The sequence below is a fragment of the Erythrolamprus reginae genome, chromosome 13 (assembly GCF_031021105.1).
Source record: "Erythrolamprus reginae isolate rEryReg1 chromosome 13, rEryReg1.hap1, whole genome shotgun sequence".
Taxonomy (NCBI): domain Eukaryota; kingdom Metazoa; phylum Chordata; class Lepidosauria; order Squamata; family Dipsadidae; genus Erythrolamprus; species Erythrolamprus reginae.
Genome location: NC_091962.1, coordinates 2,851,262 through 2,868,638, shown reverse-complemented (window position 1 = coordinate 2,868,638; position 17,377 = coordinate 2,851,262). Strand labels below are relative to the sequence as shown.

The 17,377-nt window shown below is 44.1% G+C and overlaps 2 protein-coding genes across 3 annotated transcripts in view; one reads left to right on the top strand and one right to left on the bottom strand.

Annotated features, from left to right (window-relative positions):
- FRMD8 (FERM domain containing 8) overlaps window positions 1-17,377 on the bottom strand; it is a 543,310-nt gene that overhangs the window by 407,772 nt on the left and 118,161 nt on the right. The window lies entirely within an intron of this gene.
- Window positions 1-17,377, top strand: part of PIAS3 (protein inhibitor of activated STAT 3) — a 68,956-nt gene that overhangs the window by 27,616 nt on the left and 23,963 nt on the right. For both annotated transcript variants that reach the window (XM_070766666.1, XM_070766665.1), the window contains exons 3-8: window positions 5,053-5,137; window positions 11,190-11,240; window positions 12,283-12,373; window positions 13,293-13,427; window positions 14,876-14,981; window positions 17,124-17,197. In XM_070766666.1, the coding sequence (XP_070622767.1) occupies window positions 5,053-5,137; window positions 11,190-11,240; window positions 12,283-12,373; window positions 13,293-13,427; window positions 14,876-14,981; window positions 17,124-17,197 (542 nt within the window). The remainder of the gene's footprint in view (window positions 1-5,052; window positions 5,138-11,189; window positions 11,241-12,282; window positions 12,374-13,292; window positions 13,428-14,875; window positions 14,982-17,123; window positions 17,198-17,377) is intronic.

The following is a 17,377-nucleotide window of genomic DNA, read 5'->3' as shown; positions in this document are numbered from 1 at the left end:
AATCAGGAGGCTCCTTTGGCGGCTGGGGGCTGCCTGGCTTTGTGATTTTGGCCTACTTCTCCCCCCCCAGCCAAAAACTCCTACTTCTCCCCCCCCAGCCAAAAACTCAAAGCCTATCTGCTGGATACGGGCGATGAGCGGGATGAGCGGTGCCGAAGCCGGTGGCTGTGGCAGCTGCTGCAAGAGGCTTCCGCGCCGCTCTGTCCCACTCATCACCCGTATCCAGCAGATAGGCTTTGAGTTTTTGGCTGGGGGGGGGACTTAGGAAGGTCCTACTTCTCTCCCCCCCCCCCAGCCAAAAACTCAAAGCCTATCTGCTGGATACGGGCGATGAGCGGGATGAGCGGTGCCGAAGCCGGTGGCTGTGGCAGCTGCTGCAAGAGGCTTCCGCGCCGCTCTGTCCCACTCATCACCCGTATCCAGCAGATAGGCTTTGAGTTTTTGGCTGGGGGGGGGACTTAGGAAGGTCCTACTTCTCTCCCCCCCCCCCCAGCCAAAAACTCAAAGCCTATCTGCTGGATACGGGCGATGAGTGGGACGAGCGGCGCGGAAGCCTCTTGCAGCAGCTGCCACAGCCACCGGCTTCGGCACCGCTCGTCCCGCTCATTCCCCGTGTCTGGCAGAAGCTGCTGCCCGAGTGCTCTTGGCCGGCGGGATTCAAAGGGGAGAATCAGGAGGCTCCTTTGGCGGCTGGGGGCTGCCTGGCTTTGTGATTTTGGCTGGGGGGAGTTAGGAAGGTCCTACTTCTCCCCCCCCCAGCCAAAAACTCAAAGCCTATCTGCTGGATACGGGCGATGAGCAGGACGAGCGGTGCCGAAGCCGGTGGCTGTGGCAGCTGCTGCAAGAGGCTTCCGCGCCGCTCTGTCCCACTCATCGCCCGTATCCAGCAGATAGGCTTTGAATTTTTGGCTGGGGGGGGGAGAAGTAGGACCTTCCTAACTCCCCCCCCCAGCCAAAATCACAAAGCCAGGCAGCCCCCAGCCGCCAAAGGAGCCTCCTGATTCTCCCCGCCCTGTGGAGAAGTGTGGAGGGCTGCGTCACTAAGCTCCACCCCTCCATAACCCCACCCCCATATGACCAAAGGCCCCCCCCCCCCCCACCGGGCCATGGAAAACTGGTCTAGCTTAAAGCCGGTCCCTGGTGCAAAAAAGGTTGGGGACCTCTGGACTAAACAATGTCGTTTGGCGGGACCCAGGGGGAGAGCTTTCTCTGTGGCTGTCCCGACCGTCTGGAACCAGCTCCCCCCGGAGATTAGAACTGCCCCCACCCTCCTTGCCTTTCGTAAACTCCTTAAAACCCACCTCTGCTGTCAGGCATGGGGGAATTGAGACATCTCCCCCGGGCCTATACAGTTTATGCATGATACGGTTGTGTGTATGTTTGCTTTTAATAATGGGGTTTTTGGTGTTTTTTAAATTATTAGATTTGTTGTACATTGTTTTTGCTGTGAGCCGCCCCAAATCTACGGAGAGGGGTGGCATACAGATATAATAAATAAATAATAAATAAATAGAAAAGCAAGGAGCGCAGACGCAGCAGCAGCAGGGAAAAAAAGGAGAACCGAGATCAGTAATCCAAGAACTGACCACCGCCGATCAGCTGGAGCTGCACGGGCATCTTCATTTCCGCTGGTGGAACTGCGTTCCACCCTGTTTTGCCTACTGCCAATCCCTGCATACATACATATATATATATATGTGTCACATGTGTTTTTGCTGAATTTGAAAATTAAGGGAGACTAGGATAGATCTATTTCGGCCTTATTTTGGCCTCATCAGCTAGCCATACCCACTGGGACTTGAACCTGCAACCTTTGCCTTGTAAGGCAGAGAATTATCCTCTAGGCCACAGTATCCAATCCCTTCAGCTCTGCACCAGGGAAGGGTTACATATTTTTGTGTTGAATCACCCTGGTGTATTGAAGGAACATCACAGCTCCTTATTTGCCTCTCGGCGCAACCCAGGGCCATTTCCAAGGCAGTTAATTTTATTGATAGCCGACAATTCTATCTATATATCTAATATATATATTAGTCTATTTGAATGTGGGTGGATCCGCCTGGAGACAGATAGAGGAGCGGTGTTTTGGTTCCTAAGACCATTGGAAATATATGTTTTCTGATGGTCTTAGGTGACTCCTATGTAAGGGTCATTAGCCCCCCCCCCCCCATGGGGTCGCGACCGAGGGGTCGGTACCCCCCGAGTACCACGGTTTTAGGAGAAGGGAAACTGACTGCAAACCTCCACTGCCTTGTGGCTACCTCCATCATTGGAAAAGGCTTCAGGAGTAAACCTTGAGGCAAAATCCAGAGCCGGAGTCCTGGAAGTACTTTGTGACTGCGATGTAGCTGGAATCCGTCATATTAGCTTTGCTCTTCCATTGGATTATTTCAGAGATGTGGAGAGAGGGGAACCTGCTGCTTGAGTAGCAGTCTATCCTCCATACCAGGGATTCTCAACCTTTCTAATGCTGCGACCTCTTAATTTATTAGATTTGTATAATACAGTTGTGGTGACCCCCAATCATAAGTCGAGCGCCAATTCTCCAAATAGAACTTTAAGCTGATTGGAAGGAAGGTCCGAGGGACACCCCTACTGTCAACGCCTGATTGGTCGGTGTTCCAAGGCGCCAGAATAGAAGCTTTAGTTACTAACACCAAGGGAAATTTGACTTTTCCCACGATCTTAGGCGACCCCTGTGAAACAGTCGTTCAACCCCCCAAGGGGCTCCCGACCTCCAGGTTGAGAACCACTGCTTTATACTAACCTAACCTAGGAAAAGCAAGTAGGATGCTTGGCTGCATAGCTAGAGGTATAACAAGCAGGAAGAGGGAGATTGTGATCCCGCTGTATAGAGTGCTGGTGAGACCCCATTTGGAATAATACTGTGTTCAGTTCTGGAGACCTCACCTACAAAAAGACATTAACAAAATTGAACGGGTCCAAAGACGGGCTACAAGAATGGTGGAAGGTCTTAAGCATAAAACGTATCAGGAAAGACTTCATGAACTCCATCTGTATAGTCTGGAGGACAGAAGGAAAAGGGGGGACATGATCGAAACATTTAAATATGTTAAAGGGTTAAATAAGGTCCAGGAGGGAAGTGTTTTTAATAGGAAAGTGAACACAAGAACAAGGGGGCACAATCTGAGGTTAGTTGGGGGAAAGATCAGAAGCAACATGAGAAAATATTACTTTACTGAAAGAGTAGTAGATCCTTGGAACAAACTTCCAGCAGATGTGGTAGATAAATCCACAGTAACTGAATTTAAACCTGCCTGGGATAAACTTATATCCATCCTAAGATAAAATACAGAAAATAGTATAAGGGCAGACTAGATGGACCATGAGATCTTTTTCTGCCGTCAGACTTCTATGTTTCAATAATAATAATAATAATAATAATAATAATAATAATAATAATAATAATTATTATTATTATTATTACTATCATTATCATTATCATTATTATGATGATTATTATTTATTAGATTTGTATGCTGCCCCTCTCCGAAGACTTGGGGTGGCACATTTATTTATATATTTATTTATATATTTATATATTCATTCATTCATTCATTTATTTGCTTTTTTTTAATGCCGCCCTCCACCTTAGACTCAGGGCGGCTTACAACATGTTAGCAATAGCACTTTTTAACAGAGCCAACATATTTCCCCCACAATCTGGGCCCTCATTTTACCCACCTTGGAAGGATGTTTCTGCTAGTTCGCCATATATTAAAAAGGCAAATCCCAGGATAAAAAAAATTCAGTTTCTTCCTTCTCCTTCATTTTAGTGTTAGTCTATCCATTTCTGCACCTTCTGATATTTTTTAGAATAGAATAAAATGGAATAGAATTCTTTATTGGCCAAGTGTGATTGGACGCACAAGGAATTTGTCTTTAGTCCAGATGCTCTCAGTGTACATAAAGGAAAATATACATTTGTCAAGAATCATGAGGTACAACACTTAAGGATTGTCATAGGGGCCAAATAAGCAACAAGGAAACAATATTAATAAAAATCTTAAGGATACAAGCAACAAGTTACAATCATACAGTCATAAATGGGAGGAGATGGGTGATAGGAATGATGAGAAAAAAAATTGTAGTCATAGCAGTGCAGGCTTAAGTGAATATTCTGACAGTGTTGAAGGAATTATTTGCTTAGCAGAGTGATGGCGTTCGGGGGGAAACCGTTCTTGTATCTAGTCGTTCTGATGTGCAGTGCTCTATAGGGGAACTGAGATATTCTTTCCCCACAGGCCTATACAATTTATACATGGTATGTTTGTGTGTTTGGTTTTTAATAAGGTTTTTTTTAGTTATTTTAAATATTAGATATGTTATATGCTGTTTTTATTATTGTTGTTAGCCGCCCCAAGTCTACGGAGAGGGGCGGCATACAAATCTAATAGATAGATAGGTAGGTAGGTAGGTAGGTAGGTAGATAGATAGATAGATAGATAGATAGATAGATAGATAGAAAGGTAGGTAGGTAGGTAGATAGGTAGGTAGATAGATAGATAGAAAGGTAGGTAGGTAGGTAGGTAGGTAGATAGATAGATAGATAGATAGATAGATAGATAGATAGATAGATAGATAGATAGATAGATAGATAGATAGAGTGGTTTTGAGGGCTTTTTGACTCGTGCAGTATACAGGTCCTCAATGGAAGGCAGTTTGGCAGCAATTGTTTTTTTTTGCAATTCTGATTCTCCTCTGAAGTCTGTGTCGGTCTTGTTGGGTTGCAGAACCGAACCAGACAGTTATAGAGGTGCAGATGACAGACTCAACGATTCCTCTGTATCTTATTTTATCTTATTTTATTTAGGTTATTACCTTTTCCTCTGTTAGGTAACAACCTGAATAAAATGCATAAAATAAAATACAGAGGAATCATTTAGCCTGTCATCTGCACCTCTATAACCCTCTGGTTCGATTCTGCAACCCAACAGCCCGTTTTCCCACTGTTGTGCAAAACACAACTCTGTTGTAAAAAATTAAAGATGCATTCTCTTTATTGTATTTTTCTGGCTTCTCTTCTTACAGCTTCGATGAACAGCCAGAGGTTCGAAGAAGCCCATTTCACCTTTGCTCTCTCTCCTCAACAGGTGCAACAGATTCTCACATCCAGGTAAAGGGAGTCTTTCCCCCACCTCTTTTGTTACTTATTATGGAGATTCTCCGCCTTCCAGGTCTTTGGTTGGGAAAAAGGTGCTTTTTCAAGAGGCAACTGGACTTTCTTGTGTTTTTTTTTTCTCCTGTCGAAAACGTTTCACTTCTCATCCTATAAGCTTCTTCAACTCTGACTGAATCCTTCCATTCTTAGAAACATAGAAGACTGACGGCAGAAAAAGACCTCATGGTCCATCTAGTCTGCCCTTATACTATTCCCTGTGTTTATTTTAGGATGGATCTATGTTTATCCCAGGCATGTTTAAATTCAGTGGCTGTGCATTTACCAACCATGTCTGCTGGAAGTTTGTTCCAAGCATCTCCTACTCTTTCAGTAAAATAATATTTTTTCACGTGGCTTCTGATCTTTCCCCCAACTAACCTCAGATTGTGCCCCCTTGTTCTTGTGTTCACTTTCCTATTAAAACACTTCCCTCCTGAACATTATTTAACCCTTTAACATATTCAATTGTGTCCCCCCTTTCCCTTCTGTCCTCCAGCCTATACAGATTGAGTTCATGGTCTTTCCTGATACATTTTATGCTTAAGACCTTCCACCATTCTTGTAGCCCATTCAATTTTGTCAATATCTTTTTGTAGGTGAGGTTTCCAGAATTGAACACAGTATTCCAAATGGGGTCTCACCAGCGCTCTATGTAGCGGGATCACAATCTCCCTCTTCCTGCTTGTTATACCTCTAGCTATGCAGCCAAGCATTCTACTTGCTTTTCCTACCGCCCGACCACACTGCTCAGCCGTTTTGAGACTGTCAGAAATCACTACCCCTAAATCCTCCTCTTCTGAAGTTTTTGCTAACACAGAACTGCCAATAAAATACTCAGACTGAGGATTCCTTTTCCCCAAGTCCATTATTTTACGTTTGGAAACATTAAACTGCAGTTTCCATTGCTTTGACCACTTATCTAGTAAAGCTAAATCATTTGCCGTATTACAGATGCCTCCAAGAATATCAACCCTATTGCACACTTTAGAGTCATCGGCAAATAGGCAAACCTTCCCTACCAAACCTTCCCCTATGTCACTCACAAACACATTGAAAAGAATAGGACCCAGAACAGACCCTTGTGGCACACCGCTTGTAACCTGTCTCTGCTCAAAATACTCGCCATTAACAATAACTCTCTGATGTCTACGCTTCAGCCAGCTGTAAATCCATTGAACTATCCAGGGATTAAGTCCAATCTTCACTAATTTATCCATCCAGTCTGAACCGAAGAAGCTTCTTGGATGCAGAGCGAAGCGTCTTCAGCAAAGAAAAATCAGAAATTCCAGTCACCTCTTGAAAAAGAAAAAAAAAACACTTTGGGGACTCACTTGCTATTGATTATAAAATGTTTATGCAGCCCTAATTGAGAAAAACTAAAGCCTCAAGACAGTCTATGGAAAAAAATGAGCAAGCAATAGCTTTCAGCAGGCCCAGCACGCATTAAAATTTAAACAGATGGAATAACACATAAAATAATAACAATTGCCTCCGGAGATTTGCACTCTTCCCACCCTATCAACCTTCCGGCAAGTCTGGAATTGTTGAGTGAATGGTTCCTAAATTACTAGGTATGTAATTGAGAGTTTGTGGGTTGGGTGTCTAGCAAACCTGGAAAAAAGAGAAATCATGGAATTATCTGGGAATTCGTGAAAAAAATGGAATAAATCAGGGGTTGAAAAAACAAAATTGTATTAAAATGTTTAAAAGTCAGGAAAAAAATCATATATATATATGTTTTCTTAGATTTTCACGGGTACAGGTATGACGGTCTTGGTATATTCGGGTTTCTTCCCGTGTAGGATTTGGAAATTTCTGGCGACGTTTCGATGAGGTCCCACTCATCATCTTCAGGCTGGTGTTTCTGTCCTTGTTCTAAGGCGAACACTGCGAGACCTAAGCTGCCTTCCTTCTATAAATACTGGTGGCTGGGTGTGGTTTGATGGCTCAGCAATTGCCTGCTGTGTAGAAACTTCCTGGTGAGTCAGTGGGGAAACATCTGGGGTCCTTGATGTAGCTGAAGTATGCTGATTAGTTAATGGTTGTTGATTAGGCGTGATATCCTGAGTAGTTGGAGCTTGCAGGCTACTTGATTGTTTTGCAATATGTGTTCTGAGTCTAGTTTCTGTTTTTATGGCTGGGTTACGCTTGAGGGCTGGTTTCCAGACATATATATAAACGGATTGTGCTGCCTGGCAGAGTCAAGCAAAAATGAGCATAACTGGCAACAACTTGCTTCCTCAGCTACCGATATTTCTCCACGGCTTAGCCATTTGATATGACGTCATCTATGACTGCGCCTTAGCTAGATCACAAGTTACAGGGAAATGTCAGGAAAATATAAGGGAATTTCAATATGCTTTCCCGCTGGACATCCTGTTAATGCTTAAACTATTTTTTAATTGTTCTTATGTATTGTTTTTTATTCCTTATGTATTGTTTTTTATTCCTTCCTTAAGCCCCAGAGTCCTCTGGGAGTTGGGCAGCATAGAAAAACAACAAATAAATGAATGAATGCATGAATAAATAAATAAAGGAAGGAAGGAAGGAGAGAGAGAGAGAGTAAGAAAGAAAAAGAAAGAAAGAAAGAAAGAAAGAAGTGGTTAAAATATAAAAATGATAGTGGTGAGTGTCAACCTGCAAAGCTTTCAAGTTGCCATAAGCAGGAGTTGGATGGAATTCTGGGAGTTGAAGTCCACAGGTTGCCAAGTTTGAAGACCCCTATTCTAAGGGCAGTGTTTCTCCATTTGTACCACTTTAAGAAGTGTGGATTTCAACTCCCAGAATTCCCCAGCCAGCCTGAGCATTGCAGCCCATAACTCTTAAAGTTTTCAAGATTAAGAAACCCTGTTTACCCCTCTGTTGTGGCCCGCCTGCGTACCGTGGAACTGATCATGGATTCTGAGGATCGAGAGATGGGTGTAGGTTGGTATCCTAGGCTTGTGTACTTGGCACCTGATAGCGAGGAGGTCGCAGAGGATGTGGAACCAGGGGCTGAAAGCCAACCAGGGCCTGTAGCACCTCCAGAGGTGCCCATGAGTGACGCCAGAGTGCGCAGAAGTCAAAAGACATGAGTGGTTGAGCAGGAGGAGGTCTCTGTGTGAATAGATCTCTAGGACACTTGGCCACGCCTTTTGGCTGTATAAGGGTGAGCCTCGTGACGAGCTAGTGCGGAAATCAACTTTCTAATCATCATTCCTATCACCCATCTCCTCCCACATATGACTGTAACTTGTTGCTTGTATCCTTAAAATTTTTATTAATATTGATTGTATCCTGATTGCTTGTTTGACCGCTATGATAACCATTAAGTGTTTGTTTATTTATTTATTTATTAGATTTATATGCCGCCCTTCTCCGTAGACTCTGTGCGGCTCACAGCAACAATAAAACAATGTACAACAAATCTAATAATTTAAAAAACACTAAAACCCCCATTATTAAAAGCAATCATACACCCAACCATACCATGCATAACAGTATAGGCTCAGGGGAGATGTCTCAATTCCCCCATGCCTGACGGCAGAGACGGGTTTTAAGGAGTTTACGAAACACAAAGAGGGTGGGGGCAGTTCTAATCTCTGGAGAGAGCTGGTTCCAGAGGGTCGGGGCCACCACAGAGAAGGCTCTTCCCCTGGGTCCCGCCAAATGACATTGTTTAGTCGACGGGACCCAGAGAAGGCCAACTCTGTGGGACCTAACCGGTTGCTGGGATTCGTGCAGCAGAAGGTGGTCCCGGAGATATTCTGATCCGATGCCATGAATGGCTTTATAGGTCATAACCAACACTTTGAATTGTGACCGGAAACTGATCGGCAACCAATGCAGACTACGGAGTGTTGGTGTGACATGGGCATGCCTTGGGAAGCCCATGATTGCTCTCGCAGCTGCATTCTGCACGATCTGAAGTTGTACTTCCTGATTCTTGACAAATGTATATTTTCTTTTATGTACACTGAGAGAATCTGCATCGAAGACAAATTCCTTGTCTTGGCCAGTAAAATAATTCTAATTCAAATGTGAGAGATGGCTGATCGGATCTGGGTTTTGGACTATTTAGTTTATTATGATGAATTACCAATCGAGAAAAAGGGAAAATTCTTATCTCCGGGCTTCCTGCCAACTAAAAGTGAGTCAGTGAAAATGAGAGCTTGTGCGATCAAAAGAAAAATTCCTACGTGCTTGATATCTGTTGGCGCAGCAAGGACATTCCTCACTTTGTCGCTGCATTTTAAAACCTCTCGGCTTTATAAAATATGAGAATTATATCCTTAAATCTTGTAAAATCTGTGTGCATGGGTGGATCTATTTCTTGGAGGGCTCATCGCTAGGACAGAACACTCTCCACGGTCCTTTTAATTATTTTCTTTTTCAGGCTAAAGTTTGGAAAGTCAAACAACACACACACACACACACAATTCTTTCCCATCCTCTTTGCATCCACTCACCTATTTTTTTTTCTTTACGGCAGTTCTGATGAGCTTTGACCCTACTTACTGTTGTACATACTCCTGATCAGTTGGAAGATGATGAAGATATTGAGGACTCGGATTCAGATAGTGTTTATGAAGTAGTGGGGGGGGGGGCAGGGTTACAGGTAGTAGAACGGGTGGGAGGCCAGCCACAGGATGGGGCTAGGAGTCCAGGATCTAGTGAGGGAGAATCAGACGCTCGCTGGGTTAACCCTAAATTCAGAAGGGCCCAGAAACGTAGAGAGCAGAGGTCTGGAAGAAGATATTAAGGAGAGGAATGGGTTAAATAGTGTAGTGATGTATTTGGCACGTCAGGGGGTCAGTGGAGAAGAAGGGTGGAGTTTCAACATTGCCGAAAAGAATAATGGATGTGTTTTTGCCACGCTAAAGTAAGCCGAAGTATTTTTGTATTTTATTCAGTCAGTGCTGCTGTTTTTTCAAAGTTATGTGGTTAGGAAAATAAATCTTGTTTAAGTGAAGCAGGAAGAGGTGTTGTGGTTAGCTCTGCCCCAGCTCCTGCCCCAAGGACTGTGGATGTGGGGGTGACATCCACATGCTGCAGGCCTGTTTTGCCCTCGGTGGAATCTGCTGATGAAGGCTCCTCTGACCAAGAAGACATGAGTGACAGGAAGGAGGAGAGTGTGGCAGACAGCTCAGAAGGAGATCAATTCTCTAGCTCCTCCTTGGATTCAGAACAAGAGTTAATGATACAGCCACGCATGCGGAGAGCGATGCATAGGCAACAACAACTGAGAGATTATTATCAAAGAAAATGAAGCCACCTGAGGTTGGGTGGGGCTGTTGTCATTAGTGATTAGGGTTTGGCCATTGTGGAGGATTATCTGATCCTTGTGTTTCGTGACTGCTTTGCTGACTTTGACCTTTTGTGTGTGCTGATTTTTCCCCGCTTTGAAACTAAACCAGGACAAAGTGTGCTTCACTTTGTGAAAGAAGAGGGACTGTGAATTGCCTCACAGCTGCAAGCTAAGTATCACAGAACTGATAAGGGACTTGTATAAATTACCAGTTTGTTTGGAGACCAGTGCTCTTGGCTATACCAAAAGAGGGCTTGGTTTAAGTGACTTTTCATTATAAAGAACATTGTTTTGAATTTTCAAACGTGTGTGTGTCTGAAATTTGTACCTGTGAATTTTTGGGAGGAGTCTAGCAGAGAGCCCGACAGAACAAAGAGGAATGTGAGAAGTGTGGCTAAGAGAGAGATAACGGACCGAGTGATGTCTGGAATGTGATTGAAGTACAGGAGAGCAGAGAAATAAACGGAGTTGCTTTATTCATGAAACGTTGCATTTAATAAGAGTTATTTGTAATTACTAAATTTCTACCGGAAACCAGAACACTTACCGATTGTCGGAATGTCACCAGCATACTGAGATGTCACAGAAATGTTTCCCGTGGGCCGAGAGGTCTTAATTTTTAATATAATACGTCTGTATGGGATTCAAAAATGTGTTTTGTTATTTTTCCGGATCCAATGAAAGCCTCCTTTCTTTTCCCCCCCCTTCCCCTCTCTCCAGAGATATCTTACCTGGTGCCAAATGTGATTATACCGTCCAGGTGCAATTGAGGTAAGAAATGTTCGATTTAAAAGAAAAAAACGGCGAAATATTTGCTGCGTCTATAACGGCAGGAGAGATCCTGATTCACCCGTCACCAAGGGACCTTGGAGATCTTCTAGTCCAACCCCCTGCTCAAGTCAGGACACTGTAAGCCACGGTGGCGCAGTGGTTAAAGTGCAGTGCTACTGGCTACTTCTGCTGCCTTCAATTTGGCACTTCGAATATCACCAGACTCAAGGTTGACACAGCCTTCCATTCTTCTTGGGGGGAAGAGGCTGATTCTGTAAACAGCTTAGGGCTGTAAAGTAGTATATAAGTCTTAAGTGCTAGCATTATTTTCCTTCCTTCCTTCCTTTCCTTCCTTCCTTCCTTCCTTCCTTCCTTCCTTCCTTCCTTCCTTCCTCCCTCCCTCCCTCCCTCCCTCCCTCCCTCCCTCCCTCTTTTCCTTCCTTCCTTCCTTCCAATTGGTTGGCTGAGGAATTCTGGGAGTTGAAGTCCACAAGCCTTAAAGTTGACAAGGTTGGAGACCCCTGCTTTAGTGTATCTGGTTTGCTGGATATTTGCTAGAATTCCACGTTTCCTTTGCACATGTGCATCCTTGATAACTCAGGGGTCACTCTGCATGTTAACACAGTGGTTCTCAACCTGGGGGTCGGGACCCCTTTGGGGATCGGGTCGCCTAAGACGCTGGGAAAAGACACATTCCCCACGGTGTTAGGAACCAAAGCTTCTATTCCGGCACCTTGGGACATATTTTTACAATCCGACCAATCAGGCGTTTACAGTGGGGACGTCCCTCTGACCTTTCCTGCCAATCAGCTTCAAGCTCTGTTGGGAGAATTGGCGCTCGGCTTATGGTTGGGGGTCACCACAACACGAGGAATTATATTAAAGGGTCGCAGTATTAGAAAGGTTGAGAACCACTACCTTAACGCAAACACAATGATTTGGCACATTGTGCTAGGTTTATTGCGCTGTGTCTTTTTTCTGGGATTCTTCTGCCGTTTTCTCCTCCTTTAATCCTCTTGGTTTTATCTTTCTCTCTTTACAGGTTTTGTTTGTGTGAAACCAGCTGCCCGCAGGAGGACTACTTCCCCCCCAATTTGTTTGTTAAAATCAACGGGAAACTTTGTCCTTTACCCGTGAGTAGACCCTCTCCTTTCTCCTCTCGTTTCCCCACGCTTGAAAGTATAAACAGACTCAAACTCAACCCTGATAAGACGGAGTGGCTGTGGGTTTTGCCTCCCAAGGACAATCCCATCTGTCCGTCCATTACCCTGGGGGAGGGGAATTATTGACCCCATCAGAGAGGGTCCGAAACTCAGGCGTCCTCCTCGATCCACAGCTCACATTAGAGAACCATCTTTCAGCTGTGGCGAGGGGGGCGTTTGCCCAGGTTCGCCTGGTGCACCAGTTGTGGCCCTATCTGGACCGGGAGTCACTGCTCACAGTCACTCATGCCCTCATCACCTCGAGGCTCGACTACTGTAACGCTCTCTACATGGGGCTACCTTTGAAGAGTGTTCGGAAACTTCAGATCGTGCAGAATGCAGCTGTGAGAGCAATCATGGGCTTGAAGGGAAAGGGGGGGACACAATCGAAACATTTAAATATGTTAAAGGGTTAAATAATGTTCAGGAGGGAAGTGTTTTTAATAGGAAAGTGAACACAAGAACAAGGGGGCACAATCTGAGGTTAGTTGGGGGAAAGATCAGAAGCCACGTGAGAAAATGTTATTTTACTGAAAGAGTAGGAGATGCTTGGAACAAACTTCCAGCAGACGTGGTTGGTCAATCCACAGTCACTGAATTTAAACATGCCTGGGATAAACATAGATCCATCCTAAGATAAAATACAGGGAATAGTATAAGGGCAGACTAGATGGACCAGGAGGTTTTTTTTCTGCCGTCAATCTTCTATGTTTCTATGAACCCAGCCCATTTTTGCTTTATCAAACAAACCACACTGAAGCAAACCCTATCCCGCCTGCCAGTGTATTGCGATGATGGTCAGCGTGGCCATAGCCCTGACCGCAGCCATTCTCTTTTACCAAATTTGCAGGGTTACCTTCCTCCCACCAAAAACGGCGCAGAACCCAAGCGACCGAGTCGGCCGATCAACATCACGCCCTTGGTTCGCCTTTCAGCCACAGTCCCCAACACCATTGTGGTCAACTGGTCGTCCGAATTTGGCAGGGTAAGAGGGGCTCTGTAGCGGTACTGCTAATGGAGGCAGCATTGACGTATTTGGCCTGTGGAAGCCTGCCGGGGGGGGGGGGGGGGAGGCACTCCCCAAATGCCACAATGAGACTTCAGGTAGACCTCGACTTACAACAGTTCATTTAGTGACCGTTCAAAGTTGCAATGGCTCTGGAAAAAAAGGGTTTTTTTTTTAACACTAGCGACCATGCTGTACGTAATCAAAATTCAACTAGGTTCGTATTATGATGGTCGCAATGTCTCTGGAGTCACAGTTTTGATTGCCACAATGCAAAAAGGATATTGAGACTCTTGAAAAAGTGCATGGAAGAGCAACAAAGATTATTAGGGGACTGAGTGATAAAACATCTGAAGAACGGTTGCAGGAACTGGGCATGGGTGGTTTAATGCAAAGAAGGACCAGGGGAGACATGATAACAGTCTTCCAATATCTCAGGGGTTGCCCCAAGGAAGAGGGAGTCAAGCTATTCTCCAAAGCACCTGAGAGTAGGACAAGAAGCAATGGGTGGAAACTAAACAAGGAGAGAAGCAACTTAGAACTAAGGAGGAATTTCCTGACAGTCAGAACAATTAATCAGTGGAACTGCTTGCCTCCAAAATGTTGTGAATGCTCCAACACTGGAAGTTTTAAAGAAGATGTTGGATAATCATTCGTCTGAAGTGGCGTAGGGTCTCCTGCCTAAGCAGGGGGTTGGACTCGAAGACCTCCAAGGTTTCTTCCAACTCTGTTATTCTATTCTAAAACTCTGCTTTAGAAAGCAGGCAACAAATGCAAGTCAGAAGGAAGCCTCTTGCTTATTAAGCAAATGAAATACAGTGGGACTTAAGAACTTAATTCATTCCGTGACCAGGTTCTTAAGTAGAAAAGTTTGTAAGTAGAAGCAATTTTTCCCATAGGAATCAATGTAAAAGCAAATAATGCATGCAAACCCATTAGGAAAGAAATAAAAGCTCGCAATTTGGGTGGGAGGAGGAGGAGGAAGAAGAGGAAGAAGAGGAGGAGGACAGTCGCTGCCCAGAGCGAAGGGAGTGTTTCTTTTCTCTGGGTGCTGGCAGAGGTTTATTCCATCTCCAAGCGCCCAGAGAAAGGAAAATGTTTTGTTAGCTCTGGACTGCCAAAGCCTCCTTAAGTGCTACCGAAAGGCTCCTCTGGCAGCCCAGATGGCCGGGATTAAAGGGGGAATGGCAGGAAACTGGCCGGGCCTTCATGTCGCTCTCAAATTTCCTGGGAAATTTTTCCAGCCTTGGTTTCTTAAGTAGAAAATGGTTCTTAAGAAGAGGCAAAAAAATCTTTAAAAAGTTCTTAAGTAGAGGCATTCTTAAGTAGAGGTTCCACTGCATATGTATAAATGTTAAATCAGAGCCCAGCTTCTTCAATGTAATCTCTTCCTTTCTGTGATCTAATCCTGCTTTTGCTATCTCCAGAATTACTCCCTCTCTGTTTACCTGGTGAAGCAGCTGACCTCGGTAACGTTGCTGCAGAAGCTGAGGGCCAAGGGCATCCGGAATCCCGACCACTCCCGAGCCCTAAGTGAGTCCCCGGTCTTTTTGAATGCTATCCCAGCAGCCCCGAGAGTGTAGCAGCAGCTGCCCTCCACTTGTCTGGGGGGGGGTCTTGAAAAAGATAGACTCGAACACAGGACACCATCTAACCACATGAAATTCAGTGGTGGAAAAAGTAAGGTTCTACATTTAGGCAAGAAAAACCACTTAGCAATTGTGATTATTCATGTAACAATTGTGGCTTAACAACATAAACCAATTGTTGTAAGTTGAGGACTACACACACAAACACACACACACACACACATATATATAATATATATATATATATATACACAGTAGTCCCTCGCTATATCACGCTTCACCTACTGCGGCTTCACTTCATCGTGGGTTTTCAAGAAATATTAATGAGAAAAATCATTCGCGGATCTTCGCTGGTTCGCGGGTTTCTGAGGAAGTCGATCGGCAGATTTAAACAGCCCGCCAAACTTGATCGGCAGGTTTTTTAAAAAAAAAAAATATATCTAAAATTGTAAATACTGTATTTAAATACTGTATCTAAAATAAATACTGTGTGGGAAGGGTTTATAAACACTTAAAACAATGAAAACTTACCAAACAATTACAATATAAATACTTAAATAAGTACTATCAGTCGATAAATTCCCCATCGCGGATTTCACCTATCGCGGCCGGGTCTGGAACGTAACACCAGCGATAGGTGAGGGACTACTGTATATATATATATATGTAGTCCTCAACTTACAACAATTGGTTTATGTTGTTAAGCCACACTCACTCACTCACCAGGCCTACACAGCTTGAGAACAAAGGAGGAATCCACGCGCTGATATTTCAAATCAGTCTTTTGCATATAGAAAGTCTCATTTATACAAGTCATATATGTGAATTCAGCTTGTCAGTGAGAGTAATTAAAAGATAATAGTTCTGCAGCTAAGATGCTGCCAAAGATCAAAGCTAATTATGAATTCCTTCATGTTTCACAGGCTTACTTTTATAGCTTCCAGGATTTCTGCAGACAGGGCACTTTTACCCCAAGGATTTTAGCAGGAAAACAACAGTTGGCTAGCATAACCTGGCTGAAACCTCAAACAGCATCCGACTCTATTGCAACTCCACCTTGAATTACCCATATGTTGAAACTCCACCCTGAATTACCCATAAACCACCCTTAAATACCTATAGGGAGTGGTCAACAATTCCCTAGAGTTACAAACTACAGACTACTTCCTTTTCCCATACAAGTATTCTGGTCTTTTTCTTAGTCTTCTAAAATGGGTATCTAGTAAAGGCCCCTGCACTTCTTCCTCCTCCTCTAAGTCAGATTCCACTGTCATTGGCATATCTGCCGCCTCTGGTGATCCTTCAGGTTCACCCAGGTCTATCTCTCCCTCACTCTCACTCTCTGCACCAGCTGGCAACATCACTTGCCCAGGGTACCAAGCTGGGTGTGGCTCATCCTTTATCAGAATCTATCATTACCAGAGTTGGATGAGGAGCACTCACATCAGCTAAGAGGATTTTTTAAAATGACCGTACGATCATTAGCATTTCTTCTACAGTATTATATTAATTAACACACTCGGATGCTAAGATGTTCTATTGCTCCTCCTCACTTGAAAAGAACTCTGTTCCAACTGCCACAGCATCACGCTCTAATGCTACCCCTTCACTAAACCAGGCACGGGTATGACCAGCGTGCTGGGATTTTAGACATTCTACTCTCCCTCCCCACCTGAAAAGAACTCTGTTCCAACTGCCACAGCATCACGCTCTAATGCTACCCCTTCACTAAACCAGGCATGGGCATGGCCAGCATGCTGGGATTTTAGACATTCTACTCTCCCTCCCCACCTGAAAAGAACTCTGTTCCAACTGCCAGTTGCCTCATATTAACACACTCTGATGCTAAAGGAGTTATACATTCTACACAAATTTTCAAGCTTTAACTGTCAATTTATCAAGCCCGATCACACACACACACACGTATATATATGTGTGTGTGTGTGTATAATATATATACACACATACATACGCACACAAACACATGTATACTGAGGGGGGGGGCATAACACGGTAAATAACTGTTCTGTGTATTATTTGTACTTAGAGTTTTAAAAAGCTCCGCCCCCCCCCCTTTTTCCTGCAGTCAAAGAAAAACTGACAGCTGATCCTGACAGTGAGATCGCCACCACAAGTTTGCGAGTGTCGCTGATGTGTCCGGTAATTCTATTAATATTGTTCACTATTAGTCTTTTTAATATTTGGAAAAAATCTGACTATAGCTTTGTTGCTTGTATTCTTACCGTGTTTCCCCGAAAGTAAGACAGTGCCTTACTTTCTTTTTACCCCCAAAAGCCCCACTACGTCTTACTTTCGGGGTATGTCTTACATTGGAAAAAA